Here is a 16513-nt window from a genome sequence, read left to right as displayed (position 1 = left end):
TAATACTTTCACATTTGTTAGAACTATTTTTCTATGCATGTATTTTGATCTATCTTCAGCCATTTACTCTTTTTATGTTTTTTCGTTCAGCTGTATGGGCAGTATAGTACATCCAATATATAAGCCAAATAGAGAATAATAGTTTGTATGCATTATTGAAACTTATATAATTTCATATTTAGTGCAATTATGCAACTATATCCTTGGATTATTCACAAGAACCAGATACCTTTTTTCTCTCCTTTGTTTCCAAGTGTAATTCGAAAAGAATCTTAACATGTAGTCATGTAGGTGTGGACCAACCTTGGAAAAATGATGACATAGTATTCATGTATAGTTTTTTTTTGGTGTAAGTATTCATGTATATATTGTTGGATTGCTTTAATAATATTGGAACGCAAACAGTGGCGAAACTACACCTATCCTAGGGGCAGCTGCTCCCCATGAATTTTCAAGTAAATATATTTTTGTACTGATTTTTTATAATGCGTTGATAATTCAAAATTATAGAAGTATTAAACTGTAAGTTATAGTTGTGCCCTGGATAACAAATATTTCTAGATCCACCACCGAACGCAAAGCTGTATTAGTGATTTATAATCACACTATATATAGGTACTTGAGAGTGGCAGTCAGAAAGTAAATCACACTATACAAATATGTTAACCTAGTTATTTAATTATATCTTACTACGTCATCTATGAGTGAGCGCCATATGAATATTTGCAAATAAAATAGAACTACTGATCGTTTAAATCTACATAACCTGCATTATAATTTTATTTTCCTAGATTTGATTTCGATCGGAACAGAAAACCGCTTAACTACTGATCAGTGAACTATTAGTCTATTAATGGAGATATAAATTCCACACAATGATCTAGTTTATTAATGTAAATTATATAGTATTATAATTGTTAATTTACAAGTCAGGTAAAACTCGTGCAGAAAATAACAAAAACTAAAAGTTTTAAATTTTCATCTCAAATAGATTATGAAGGTTCAAGAATATCAGACAAATTCATCAATCAGACAAGATATGGGTCCAACACAAATAATATATCCAACATACTCTAAGAAACAAAATCTAAAATGTAAATACAAAATAACAAAAAGAAAAATCTAAATGTATACCTAAATAAACACCTCCCCCTCTCCTTCTCTCTTTCCATGAGTGTATGTATGTATAGATTGTATGTAGTGATGGAACAGTGCAATGATCTTTATAAGCAGAGGCAATATAGGGATCAAAGACCCTAACTTGCTCTAAACTCTCTAGTGTACGAGTTGAGAAAGGTTAATGATACCAAACAGCAAAGAGAGAGCTAGAGAGAGAAAGAGAGAGACCCAAGAAAAAGCTTTCCATCATTTAACATAAGAGAACTTTGAAGAGTCTAAGTAAAAGTTTTTAAAGCTTTGTTGCAGAAAGCTTAATTAAAAGAACTTTTCTCTCCCTATCTCCTCTCTCTCTCACTCACTTTATTAGTCCTTCCTCTTCTTTGTAAAGCTGAACCTCCCACTATCTTCAAATTTTTCTTCTTCTTTTTTTTTTTTGTCTCTAGGTCTTGTTTCATCAAATCAATCTCTAGAAATTCAAATTACATTAAAGTCAAAAAGAGAGAAGAAAAAGTAGTAAATGATGAGAACAGATCAAGGAGCAGTAGTGATGTTGAATGCTGCTTCCAACAAGAACACTACTAACACATGTTGTGTGGTTTCCTCTTCTTCCTCTGATCCTTTCCTCTCCTCTTCTGAAAATGGGGTCACTACCACAAACACATCCAATCAAAAGAGGAAAAGAAGACCTGCAGGTACACCAGGTAACCCCATAATAAACCACCACTACCGAAAATTTAAATATAAAGTACTCTTTTTCGGTTTTTGTTTATTTCCTTATTTCATTGGTTTCTCTTAATCCCCGTTACAATCTCAGAATCTTAAAATAAAAAGTAAAAAGTAAGATTTCAGTTTTATTGATGTCACTCGAAACGGATGACATGTGTTTTGATGGATTTCGTTTCTTCTCTTCAGATCCAGATGCAGAAGTTGTGTCTTTATCACCAAGAACTCTTCTTGAATCGGACAGATACATATGTGAGATCTGTAACCAAGGGTTTCAAAGAGATCAAAATCTCCAGATGCATCGAAGACGTCACAAGGTTCCATGGAAGCTTCTGAAAAGAGACAATAACATAGAAGTGAAGAAACGAGTGTACGTTTGCCCTGAACCCACTTGTCTTCACCACGATCCTTGTCATGCTCTTGGAGATCTTGTCGGAATAAAAAAACATTTCAGACGAAAACACAGTAACCATAAGCAATGGATTTGTGAGAGATGCTCTAAAGGTTATGCTGTTCAATCAGATTACAAAGCTCATCTCAAAACTTGTGGCACCAGGGGACATTCTTGTGACTGTGGTCGCGTCTTCTCCAGGTTTAATTTCGTGTTCTTCTCACAATAATTCGATTTTAAATCAGAAAGAGTCCAATTTTTTGGAACTTTCGACCAATTTAATCAATTATTAGTATTGTTATACTATTATTCATGAAAGATGCAAACATTTGGACGGATGTGATAGGTTAAAAAATTGCTTAGGATACAAGTAATTTTGCTCTGTTTGTTTTGTAACTTTAGGATAATCACAGATACCCAAAACCATAAGCGATACTTATAGTACTATTTGATTTGACTATCCCTCATCATTCTTACTAATTCTGTGTATTGATGTGCATGCATCACAGTTTTCTAAGATTTCTCTTGACTATTGTGTTTGGCTTTGGGACATAAAGGCAAACTTAATAATTAGATTAATGACATTGACCCCCAATTATAAATAAAATACATATTTTAGGCTTTTTAGTGTACCTAAACTCATGTTAATATAGTATAAGTTCTAAGATATTTCATAGGTTTAAACTAAGAAGCTTAATGTTAAATTATAGTGTTACCAATATAATAATTACTTTGACACTTCATAACCCTATATCATATAAAATAATTTAATTGGTAAGTTTCTATTTTCTTTTTAGGGTGGAGAGTTTTATCGAACATCAAGATAAATGCTCGGTACGAAAAGTTCACCGTGAACCGCCGCCTCGGCCACAACCTACTGTAACTGTCCCGACCTGCTCCTCTAGAACTGCCTCAACCACAAGCACTCCATCTACAGAAACGAATTACGGTGGTGCGCTTGCTACTCCTTTACCTCTTGAAGGGCGTCCAATTCCTATAAGAAACTTCTCATCAAACAATGTCAATCTTGAACTCCAGCTTCTTCCACTAACGCCAAATCAAAACCCTCATCAAGAAAACCAGCAACACAAAGTTAAAGAACCATCTCATCATCGTAATCATCATGATACGACAAACTTAAACCTCTCCATTGCACCATCTGCACCATCATTATCTCATCAGTACAACAACTTTGATCGAATAAAAGAAATAATGGCGAGTGAACATATAATGAAGATAGCGATGAAGGAGAAAACCTACGCAGAGGAAGCTAAAAGAGAAGCGAAGAAGCAACGAGAGATAGCGGAAAACGAGTTTGTCAATGCCAAGAAGATAAGGCAACAAGCACAGGTTGAGCTTGAGAGAGCTAAGATTTTAAAGGAAGAATCTATGAAGAAGATAAACTCAACAATTATGCAAGTTACTTGTCAAACTTGTAAAGGACAGTTTCAAGCGATTGCGGTTCCTGCGGCGGATGAGACATCTCTTGTGGTGAGTTACATGTCGTCAGGGAATACTGACGAAGAGGGATCATAGAATTTGAAAAAGGTTTTACTATATGAAAAGAAACTAAGATAAAATTGAAGCATTTTATCTTATTGTTTTGCGTATTAATTAGTAACTAGATTTTGACCCGCGCTTTTGAAGCGCGGGATATTTTAACATGAAAAATTTCACTAATAATTTAACAAATATTTTGGTAATTTATAAAGAGTGTGTATTTAAAATATTTTTGCATTTAAATCAGTATTTTTAAATTCAATCCGATTGTGATTATACCAGTTAATTTGGAGATCTGACAATTCAATTTATGTTTTTAAAATATTCATATTAAAAAATCACTAAAACCCGAGACTAACCGTTTGAACTGATGGATGACCGATATGTAATCTAATTGGATTTAAATTGTAATCTTATAATCGAAATTTTAAAGTTCACTATTTTATAATTTATGAAATTATGACGTTTCTACAAAATTTTAAAGAGAAAATGATAGATATAAAATAATTAAGATTAATTATTGTATTATTTGGAAACATTGATAGTAGTATAAAAAATATATTGTTTGGAAACATTGATAGTTATATAAAGAAATAAGTATATTGTTTGGAAAGTATAAAAGTATAAAGAAATGAACATTAGTGATTTAATGTATGTTTAACTATAAAGTATAAAAGTGTATTTAATTTAAAAACTTACAAAATAAATGTTAGGTCCAACAGAATGTTTCTGTTTTAATAAGATAGATTACGTTGTCTTATATGTTGTCCTCTTTGTATTACCATACTATTGTAATTGTTTAATTTTCAGTTATATTAAAACTTCCTGTACATCTTTGGTCCAACAGTATTAAGACTAGTTTTTAACGAAGCTAGAGCTAATATATGCTTTTTTTTTTTTGCTCAAATTGAAATTACATTAAAACATAAAAGTTTTACAACAACCCATACATAGACACCAAAGCCGGCAGAACACAGATATGTCTCCGGAAGCTACAACCCATACAAGGGTACCAAAGCCGGCGGAACACAGATATATCCCCGGAAACTACAATCCAACAAAGGAAAACTAATACACCACCTATCTTAAAGAACAACCATGGTACTGCAACCATAAGGTCAGGATTAAATTGAATAGCCCCAAAGAGAAAACAAGACATCAAAACTGAGCCGGATCAGAATCAACATCTGAAAAGAAAGAACGCCAGGTAGATAGACCCTCTGGACCGAAGACATTTGCGAAACAACAGCAAACTCCACAACCATAAGGAAGAAGGAAACAGCCTAAAGCTGAAAATCCTTTGACAAACTTTCACCCGTTGCTGCAGAAAGAGCTTAGAAATCAACTCCAACAACTAATCAACTACAAGAAGAGAAACTGCTGCAAAGGAGCCAACCCAAAGAAAAAGGCGAAGCGGAGACGAACTGGAAACGGGACCAAGAGCCACCCCTGGACTCAACAAGAAGAACCCGAGCCCAATCCAAATATCACTCGGCGAAAACAAGAAACAGAACGAGAGTTGTCGAAAGACCAACAATGTCGTCAGCGAATGCCCTGTACCGCCTCCCGCGGCTACACGCTCCGTCAAAAGATCTCCGATCTCCAATCTGGCGCCAGACACATAATTGAACCCAACTCTCCCAACCACCTTGAAACTCCCGAGACCGGAACTAAAGACAGCTCCACCACAACCTTTCAACTTGAGCTAGAGAACCATAACCACCCGAAGCCCGAAGACTTACACCGCGCTAGGTACTCGTACTCCAAAACAACAAATCAAACCCCTCGATGAACCTCCTGAGACCTAACGGAACCACCGACCAAAACCACAAACAAAACCTAGCTTAAACTAAAGAGAAGGAGGAGATCCTCCCTCACGTAGCGGCGGTGAGGAGCACGGCCAACCACGGAGGGAGATCGGCAACTATGGAGTTTTCTTTTTCTTTTCTCCCTTGAGCAGCGGAGGTTTTCTTTTTCTTTGTGTAATGAGCTAGAGCTAATATATGCTAATAATGGAGATCCGTGGATGGAGGTTTTTAATTATTTATCCTACGTCCACATAAGAAACCTTGGCCAAATCTAGAACAGTTGTATTGCATATATAGTTAATTATCCTCCATCTGTATTTGAATTGTTTTACCTTTTATTTTTATATTTCAAAGTTTAATGGTGTAGAGTATACTTAATGCATTTATTTTTGAAAGTAAAATATAAAAATATGAATAGTGTATTTTTTTAATTTGTGTTAAAAATATTAAAACCAATTAAATACAAATATAGTATTTTTTAATACGAAAGGAGTATGTATGTTTTTTTAAACAAAAAAAATTATATCGATTCAAAGATAAGGAATTAGGATTCGGTTACAAACCAACACGAATACACCAACCCAATTTTTGAGGTTTCTAAACCAGCTTCGCTCGACCCGTTATTTTCAGCGCATATCTTTAATCCATAACCAAAACCATCAGATTCTTCTTCTAAATCTTTAGCGTAAACTTTAAGAATGTGAGATTCACTTTGTTTTCTCAGATATCAGAATTTTTTAAGATACTTTCCAAAACCTCCGAAACTGACTCAACTTCAAAAACTAGAGACCAGTAGCACTACAACACCGCAATGGGACACAACATCCACCACCAAAGCCGGACAACTCCAACACCAGAGTCTGCACTGCTGCAAACTTGAAAGGAGTCGAACCATTTCTCCACCACAACGAGCAACGAAATCAAGAGAGAAATCTGAGAGTTGAAAAGTCAGATATAATCCTCAAAACCCTAAATGCCGACCACGACCTTCAGCAGCTTCTGCCAATAACCTTGTCATGACCTCCAAAGGAAGAAGAAATGCTATAGTTGGAACCTCGCCCGTGACAAAGACCCAAATCGAGAAGCTATATAGCATATTGATTAGGTCGAAAATAGAAGGAAGAACAAAGTAAAACCGATATAAAGAGAAAAGAAACCCTCCAGCACCGATAAAGGCACTTACACGCAGCGGACACCAGAGAAGTTGAAAAATAAAAAATATGTTGAGAGGGCATAGATAAATGTCGGTTATGTCCTATGATCACACTACATGTAGACAAAACAATAATTTCAGTGAAGCATAAAATGAGATACCTCAAATTCTATAAAAGCAGTTAATGTAACATATTAATGGATTCAGTTTCAGAAAAAAACATATTAATGAAATCTACATGTAACCAATAATGGTTAGGTTTGGCAACAAGATTTCACCTTTAAATCGAATACAAAGTCGGTAATCTATGATTGCTTGGGACGAGTTTACATTTGAGTGATGGGAAACGTACTATTATGATGTCGTTTTGGTCCGTGGCCGTTACACTTATAACGAGGTAGATAAGCAAACATCTTTTCATCTTTCGTTAGATTCGGACAAAAAGTGTTGACCTATAATCATGATAAAAGAGTCTCACCCATTTTCACTTGTTATATTACAATTTTTAGCAAACTTTCTAGCTACACATTTACTGTCTTCTATTTTCTTTTACATTCCTGATCATTTTATTTACTACCAAATACCGATAATAAAAAAATAAGTTTATAAGGAAATACATATGCATATTTATAGTGTCCACAACACCGCTCTAAATAGCACACATCTGATTTTCTAGAGTTAGTCGAGAGATTCTAACTCTTCTGCTATCATACATAAAAATTATCTAAGCCAATCATTAGAATTTTTTTTTTTCAAATCATCATAAACCAATCAAGTATCAGTTGCGTTTAGAAATATTTTGCTGTTGTTGCTAAACATCTTCAGAAAAATCATTTAAATCTTAGTTTACAAAAAAAATCATTTAAATCAGTAAATCCACTGCATTTTTTAATAGAAATTCGAATGTTTATCTTTGATGTTGAAATAGGTATGAGCGGAAAGCCACACAATAGCGAGACATGTTTGAAAACCATTTAATTGGTATGAATACTTACATTTTAGATTTCTCAATTAATACATTATAGTGGGGATTTATTAGATTGGACAGGTCTATGATGTGTGAACGCACATAATAAATGAATGTCGTTACATGAAAAGAGTAATAGTTGGATTGAGCGGGACCTCGTGGTTCAGTGGTAAAGGACAGTTCTTGGATCCAAACATATTTTGGGTTCGATCATTCTGCGAAAACTAAATCACATTATTAACGGTCACCACGACTGCGAATCCGTCTGTAGGAATATTTGGAAGAGGGACTATCGTGAATTTTATCTCTTATCCGAGAACTATGTGTGGATCTTTAAAAGACTTTAATTTAAATTTGTTTCTTTAAAAAAAAAGCAAAAAAATACAAAATAAGATGACCCTTTGCGTATGAGACTGAAGAAGCACTACAAAAATCTAAAATCGGAGGTGGGTTTGGTTTATGTACATCTTTTGGACCAGTTTCGATGCAAAAGTTAGGGAGATCGATAGACTTTATTAATGAGGAATTGAAGAAATAAATAAGAAATGATATGAATGTCTGTAGCGAGAACTAAAGAAGTGGGTTAAGTAAATAAGAGAGTGACAAATGCCTGCCCATTGCTCTTAACTCTATGGCACTGAAAATCATGACGGTTCTATCTTTCGATTTGCATTTAAAGTGCACTCAATTGCATACTGTAAGCAACTAGTCCTTCTCTCTCTCCACTCGTTTTCATCATTGTGTCAACGTAGGGATAGATGTTTTCAGATTCTGCAGCTATAGTTGTCACAGAAAGAGAGGTAGAGAGAGATAGAGAGAGCATATTAGGCCTTCTTTATACCAATGGCTAACACATGTGTGCAATAATGCATGCATTGTATAGATTTGATGATGGCTCATGTTACAAACTCGTGAATTTGAAACATAGTACATTATCATGTGTAACCATGTGTATCAAATGATGTAATCACCTTCGAAGATATATACACTTCTAAAGCGCTTCTTTTTGTTAATATATAATATATACATTTTTAACATCTCCACCCAAATAAATAATAATAATAATAATAATAATAATAATAATACATATAACATATGTGTGTGTATGTGTATTGCAGTTTGCATGTAATTACCGTACTTTGACATTATAATGCGTTAAACAAACAAGTGAATTATGATTGGATCATCTGTAATACTATGTTTTTTTTTCTTTTTTGACCAAAGTAATACTATGTTGTTGCTAGAGTTATAAATTTAATTAAAACAAAAAAGCAAGAACAGTGGAACGTGCAACACAAAAAGAGTAACTTTTTTTATCTCTTACAGTGTCATGTGCGTCTCTTCCTCTTAACTTTGAAATGCATATATTTCTAACCTAATGGACTTAATTTTGTTATTTTAGTTACATCTTTTCTTAGCAAACTATATATAGTACTTATCTAGTCTACTTACAAAAGGTTATAGAATAGGAAAATAATATCAAACTAGATTTTGATCCGCGCTTCAAAAGCGCGGATATTATTTTTCACTTTTATGAAATATATTATTTGTTTGTAATTATTGAATTTATTCATTTTAATAAAAAAAATTTTATAATAAATTCGACACATAGAGTATCTCTGGTAAACTATGTATTTTTCTAGTTTTATTTTATTCGCTCTTCAATCAACATATTTATTTGGCTTATTGTTAAAATAAATGATTATAGACTTTTATCTCTCCACTTCCTCGGATGTATATTTTAAAAAATATGATGATATTTGTTTTTCATGTAATTATTAGGGTTTGGCAAAATGAATCCGAAGAACAGAACTGAACATAAATTGATTAAATATTCGAATTATTCAAAATTTTGTTAGTTAGAGAAGCAAATCGGATCAGAACCGAAGTATTCGTGTACCTGAAATTATCTAAAATAGATTTATATACTTATATATTAATTATTTTTATATTTAACGTATATAAAACATCAAGAATGATACTTTTAAATTGGTTTAAAATACTTGAAAATGTATATAGATAGTCAAAAACAAATATCTGAAATAGTTAAAGTATACTGAAATCACCAAAAATACTTAAAATAATTATTGATTTCGTATCCAAAATTTTAAATCAAACCAATTGATATGTTAAGCTTAGGTATTCTGAAATATGTTATTTAAATTTATAGGTAATAGATTACTTTATTTATAGATTTTGAGAAATTTAAAATATATAGTGATTTAAAACTTTAAAAATAATTTAAATAGGTTATCCAAACTCAAACCCGCAAAGATCCGAATCAAACTCAAACAAAAATTTAGAAACATCCTAATAGGACTGAAATCTTTGAACTCGAAAACCCGAAACACAAACCGATCAGAACCAAACCCGTATGGATGTCTGAAAACCCATCCTTAGTCATTATTATATATGGTATAATTTCATCATATAATTAATCGTATTTTATATGTACCATCATATAAATAATCATATAATTAATAGTATTTAATATGTATCATCATATAAATAATACATATATTATATTTTAAAAACTTAATATGAAATATAAAAACCATCATTTGAGTTGGTATTTCAAATTTGGCTTTGTATTGTATTTTTCTTATATATATATATTGATAACATTCTTTTATAATGGACTTAATAACTTAAGCCCATTATTTTTTCTGTTTAATACTATTATCTTTGTTTCCAAACAAATTTTTTTTTTTTTAAATACTACAATCCCTGTTTTCAAACACAACAAATTTTTTTAATACTCTTATCCAAGTAACCAAACAAAATGATTTTGTACTTGAGTTTAGATAGATGTTCATAAACCATTCAGTTATTAGCGCTGTTGTAGTGAAGTTCGAGTTTTTTTTTTGTAAAGATATTTTTTTTACCATGCTAAACGTATTTTATGATCCGAATTCTAAACTAAGTGTTGTGATTTTTGATAAATATGGTGAACTCGTAAATCATACAAACAAGAATGGAGCGCCTTTCTGTTATTTATTTTTTATGTTAAGTATGTGAATGCGTAAATACTAACTCTAAAAGAATGATCTTGTAAGATAAACAAAAAGTGATCCTACAATATGTCAAAGAGTTTTTTCTTTTAAGTAAATGAATATCTTTTAGTTAACTCCCGAACTTCAATACATATAAATTTCGGATCTTCTATTTTTACCAAGGTTCATTGTCAACAATGTGTAATTTATTCAGTTGTTAGATTTTATTATACCAAATCTAATACAGTAATACTAATAAGGGTTCTGATTTGTAATCATCGCTTAATCCCGGAAAAATATTTAAACTGCGGAAAAATTAATTAAACTACAGAAAAATTTAAAATTTGCGGAATGATAGAATAAATGTTTAATTGATCAAAATATTTTATATGGTATTCACCTTTTATAAGAAAAATAAATATCAGTAATAAAACTAATTATTACATAATATGAAAATAACTAATATTTATTAAAATTACTTTAGCTCTTATTATAAATATTTAGCTTATATTTTAATATGATATTTAGTAATAGATTGACATTTCATAATATTAAAAAAAATTATAATATAACTTTATTTTTAACATAACTATTTATCATAAAAATTATTGCTATTTATTTTTGAAAAAAATGATATTAGCATATAATTTAGTAATATAAAAGTGTTGAACTTATATTTTTTCATCATAATTTACTAAAATTCACTTTTCCACTTTTTGATTTTTTATATATTTCTATCAGCAAAAACGCAAACATGTGACTCTTTTACATTTTTTATCATTCCAACAATATTTGTTATTGGTAAATACTTGCGCAATCGCGTAAAACGTCATTTTGCTATTCCGCAAGTTTACCAATCAAATCCATTTTTTTGTCAAAGTGAAATATATACATATATATACTAATGTACTTAGTTGATAAATATGGAAGTGGCTTAACCTGAAATTTTCTGATCACATGGGATTGCTTCACACTTTCCACAAAGAAACAACCATATGCTTAACTTGTATGTCATGACAAATATACCCCTGTTCTAAACGCGTCGCCGAGGGTTGTCTACTCACCGGAAGGCGGATCGAAGCCGCCGGGATTAAGCTGTAATCGGCAAAAAATCAGATGCTGTGAAAAAACTTTGTTTTACTTCACTTAAACTCTACAAATCGAAAATATTTCATAAATTTATCAAGTGTTAGTACAAATCAAGCAAAAGAATGAAGAAATCACTTTAAAAACAACAAAAAGATAGCCGACATAGTTAGGTTAAGGGTCATGTTCAAAACTGAACTAAGAAAATGACCAAAAATAAGGACTGGGGATTTGAACCCATGCCCAGAATGGACATTACCAAAACGCTGGCCACTAGGCCACATTAGATTTTTGATTATTCTCTTAAGTTATCTGGTATATATATGATAAATTAAATAAAAGTTAAAAAAACCGCTTCGTATAGTTTCTGCTTATTCTCCGATTTTTATGTTAAGCGCTAGATCCATCCCGACCATCCGACTAGCGCCTGACGAGTTCTCGAACGAGGAATATACCCCACACTTTGGTGTGGGTTTATTTAGCAAACAAAAATATGTTGTATGTTTGCGTAAGAAAATAATAATATAAATGTTATATATAGCTGGCCAAAATGTTGTATATTTATTTTAATTATTATAAAAGAAGTCGATGCGGTTTGTCTTTATTTCCTTAAGTATATGTAAATTATTTTAATAATGGTAAGCCGCTCAATTATGTGGATGGGCCCTCTCTTTGCTATATCTGTGTTTTGCACTGAAATCTGAGGCATTTTTTTGTCTTTTTCAGTTTTGTTCTTATGTTTGCTCTCGTAAATTTGATTTTGGCATTTTCATTTCTTATTTTATTTCAAGTATATTTAAATCTTCAGAATATTGTTCATAAATTTCTTTATTTTTTATCAACTCTTTCTTTCTTTATGTCTTTTTTTATCAACTCTTTCTTTCTTTATGTCTATGTGTGTACTTAGATCATGTTTCCTCATGTCGCAATTTGTTCTTTGTAATTTTCCACTTAGCCACTTTCCATTGTTTTCTCTAATAATGCAAAACTTTTTAATATAAAAATTTTCAGCTAAAACACGCAGCATGTAATATGGAAAATTAATCTGAAATCTAATCAACCTAAAGTTTTTAGTGGTATTAAAAATTGATAACCTAGAAGTATTTAGTAAACTTGATAACCTAGAAGTATTTAGTAAACTATCTTTTTTTTTATCAAATTTCTTTTTTGATCAAAAGTAAACTATCTATAACTGTTATCGGTATTATAGTCTTTGCATCCATGGTCCAAAATGTACTTTGCTTTCATTTACTTCTTCACCCTTTTATACGATGTGACAATTCAGCTGTTTTAGCATTTATTTCTCCAAACTATTAAGGCTTATTTTGGTTATTTCAATTTTTTTTAATTACAATTTCCTTTACTGTTAATAAATGAAATAATTTACGTTCAGTAATACAAACAAAAATTGTTTTCCACAAAAGAGATAAGGCTGAAAGAAAATGTCAGAGACACAGAAAATGAAACATGCATTGTGGCATTGTTAGCTATAAGCCAGGAAACAAAATTCAAATTGAGACATATAAAAAACGAAGATAAATCAATATTCTTTGGAAATTTTATATTATATATCTACCCATTTTATTTACAGTGATGGGTGTTTTCTTCCAGGAAAAGCGAGAAAAGCTAAAATTACAGTGAAAAAGGAAAGTAAGACAAAATTTATTTATTTACCTTTTCGATGTATCAGAGGAAAGAGAAAAACAATTTGAGTCGTATTATGCAGTATGTTTCGCAGAGACAAATATACCCCGCGCCTGCAATATCCTTTATTCAGTTTTTGAAATTACTAAATCACCCTTTAAAGTTAGACCTTGAGATGTCTTGTCGCACGTGAATTTCAACTAAGAAAGTATTATATATCTCTGTTCCTTACTGCATTCATGTCAAAGAGGAAAAAAATTAATTATATTTTATGTTTTATTATTTTTATTTTCATATTTTGAAGATTTTAAAGTATATTTGAATTTTTTTTTACGAAATTCAAATGAGTGCATGAACCAATCCGCAAGAATCCATACAGAATACGAATCAAAATTATAAATATTTGAGTTGAGATCTAAATCTATAATCCTGAAAATTTGAAATCTAAATATATACCTAAATTAAATGGATATCCAACGCCTACTTTTAAGCAAACCATTGCTTTGTAATTTAAGCTTTGGTTTAAATAGTATCCAAACTCATACCAAATTTATGAGGATCCATGATGCAGAGAGATATTTAGATATATTCCAAATATCTTAATTATCTAGTTTATTATTTGTTTTGATATTTATCTTAATTAGTTATAATTATCTTAAGGATTTTAATAGTTTTTAGATTATTTGGTTTTCATATAAATAGGTGTTTTATGCTTAGACTTGTAATCAGTTTTATTGATATTGATATTTTATAAAGAGAGGTTTGAAACCCTTTTATTTCCTTGTTACGGCTAGAACTCGAGAGTTCTCAACGAATCAAGAAGACTTTGATCCTAGGTATTCTCAGACTAAATAGGATTCATTGTGTTATCGTAGCTTGCGCTACATCAGTTTGGTATCAGAGCCAACACTTTGGTTTTCTAAATCAAAGTTGATTCTGCTTCGTTCAATACCATGTCGTTTGGGTGTTTTTATCAAACGGATGAATATCCATTTAATTCGACAACAGATTTGTACGGAGAGTACAAAGAGATTATTGGTCCTGCAATATATGATCAATACGGTGAAGACGTGATTATTATCAAACCGGTCGATTTGATATTATACAAGGATGTGTTCAAGTCAACAAACAAGCACGTGAGAGACTTTTTTGGTGCTGTCAAAAGTCAAATATCAAGGTCTAAAGAAGGTAATTGGTCTACACTTTCTCCACCGCAAGGTGTTGAAGACGTATTGGATTCTTCATCTAAATTTGCTGTGAAGTTCAAAAGGGCAAAGAGGCAATTGATTATGCCATGTGGCGTAATTGTTTTTTGGCAAACAAAAGGATTTTATACAAAGGATCAATATATTCGATGGCTTGAAGAATTATTTTATATATGGTATAAAAGAGGAAAATTAATCGAAGACCACGGTTAAGATTCGAGGACGAATCTTCTCCAACCCGGAGAGAATGATGCAGAGAGATATTTAGATATATTCCAAATATCTTAATTATCTAGTTTATTATTTGTTTTGATATTTATCTTAATTAGTTATAATTATCTTAAGGATTTTAATAGTTTTTAGATTATTTGGTTTTCATATAAATAGGTGTTTTATGCTTAGACTTGTAATCAGTTTTATTGATATTGATATTTTATAAAGAGAGGTTTGAAACCCTTTTATTTCCTTGTTACGGCTAGAACTCGAGAGTTCTCAACGAATCAAGAAGACTTTGATCCTAGGTATTCTCAGACTAAATAGGATTCATTGTGTTATCGTAGCTTGCGCTACATCAATCCACAATCTAAATGAGTGTCTGAACCTAATCCAAATCTCTAAGGATTCATTCTAACTCTGAGCCAAAATTTATAAATACTGGATAAAACCTATTTTTGTTTTGAAATTCAAAACCCAAATAAACACGCACTCAAATGGATATCCAAACAGTCACTACTAAGCAAATCATTACTTTGTGATTTAAACTCTGGTTTATTAAAAAAAGAAAAGAAATACACTTTGCCAAACCTTTGTTTTTAATACTCAATGGTTCTTTCTTCTTCTCCATACTTTAAGTTGTAGCATAATTTAACTATTTGTGAAACATCTTATGCATCTCTTTTTATTGAAGGTGGGTTTCATACTCCATAAATGCTCGATCCAATTCGAAGAACGAATCATCTCATCTCAAAGGCTCGAAATAAAAAATGTGGACCCGCTTTGAGGTCAGACAAATGTGAGCAACATATCGAGTGTGAACTCATAACTAGGGGGAACAATAGAGTCATGCTTAACAAATCGCATAATACAAACAATTCAGTCTGAAGAACACTAAATGCCCTTAGAACGAATCGGGCTGCATATGCGTATCGCATATATAACCTCATCAGTTATAATCGAATATATGACCTCATCAACAAAAATAATAGGTTATCTCTTTGTTGTATTCAAAGAATCAACTGATTGTAACAAGGATCCGGTTTCTGAGAATTCCTAAAATAAATTCAGAGAGATTAATAACTGAACTCCTTATTCTCTTGTACTACGAGTTCAATGCATGGACGTTTGGATCTTCGAATCAGGTTCGGATTGGTTATTCTCGGGTTTAGATCGGTTACTCCCTCGTTCATAAAATATACCAGTAAAAAAACAGTTAAATATCAGTAATTTTCGGGTCTGCATCGAGTCTAGATCGATTTTGGGTATTTAGAATCTGAAAAAAACATAAATATCCAAATCCCTTCAATTTAGTCAAAATATGTTATATATATAAAAACAATTACAAAATAACTTAAAATAGGCTATTAATAATTAACATAAAGCATTTTCAAACTTAAATTTTATATTTAAACCTTCATTTTACTTGAAAATGTTATAAAAGTAATAACAAAAATTGTAAAAAAGAACATTTTTACTAAATCATAAAATAAAATATAGAAATCATAAGTTTAGATATTCATGTTTTTAAGTCAGGTATGAATGATTCTTATTGGATCGGATCAGTTCTTTTCGAATTCAGATCTATTCAGATCAGTTTTTTCAGATAGAATTTTTTTGGATCCAACAGTTACTTGTAAATTTTTGGTTCGGATATTTTTTCGTCAGTTCTGGTTCCGGTTTTCAGGTTTGGGTAAAATAATTAGGCCTA

At 31.3% G+C, this 16513-nt stretch overlaps 1 protein-coding gene across 2 annotated transcripts; it reads left to right on the top strand.

Moving 5' to 3' along the window:
- Nucleotides 1-201: 201 nt before the first annotated feature.
- On the top strand, nt 202-3792 carry LOC108811806 (zinc finger protein SHOOT GRAVITROPISM 5). 2 transcript variants are annotated; one of them, XM_056987163.1, is made up of 3 exons: nt 202-1811; nt 2032-2434; nt 3031-3792. In XM_056987163.1, exons 1-3 carry the CDS (start codon nt 1637-1639, stop codon nt 3767-3769), a joined length of 1317 nt encoding a protein of 438 aa, XP_056843143.1. In that variant the 5' UTR covers nt 202-1636; the 3' UTR covers nt 3770-3792. The 2 variants fall into 2 exon arrangements, with proteins under 2 accessions (XP_056843143.1, XP_056843142.1); XM_056987162.1 differs by having other exon boundaries at nt 217-1820.
- Nucleotides 3793-16513: the final 12721 nt, after the last annotated feature.

Source organism: Raphanus sativus, chromosome 6 (assembly GCF_000801105.2).
Source record: "Raphanus sativus cultivar WK10039 chromosome 6, ASM80110v3, whole genome shotgun sequence".
Taxonomy (NCBI): Eukaryota; Viridiplantae; Streptophyta; class Magnoliopsida; order Brassicales; family Brassicaceae; genus Raphanus; species Raphanus sativus.
The sequence above is the reverse complement of the archived record's forward strand: the minus strand, read 5'-3'. Positions and strand labels throughout refer to the sequence as shown.

Bases quoted from the DNA above. Each gene is read 5' to 3' on its own strand.
- LOC108811806 (XM_056987162.1), top strand. From the start codon at position 1,637: ATGATGAGAACAGATCAAGGAGCAGTAGTGATGTTGAATGCTGCTTCC. The intron at 1,821-2,031 runs GTAACCCCATAA...TCTTCTCTTCAG, and splicing joins AAGACCTGCAGGTACACCAG to ATCCAGATGCAGAAGTTGTG. The intron at 2,435-3,030 runs GTTTAATTTCGT...TTTTCTTTTTAG, and splicing joins TGTGGTCGCGTCTTCTCCAG to GGTGGAGAGTTTTATCGAAC.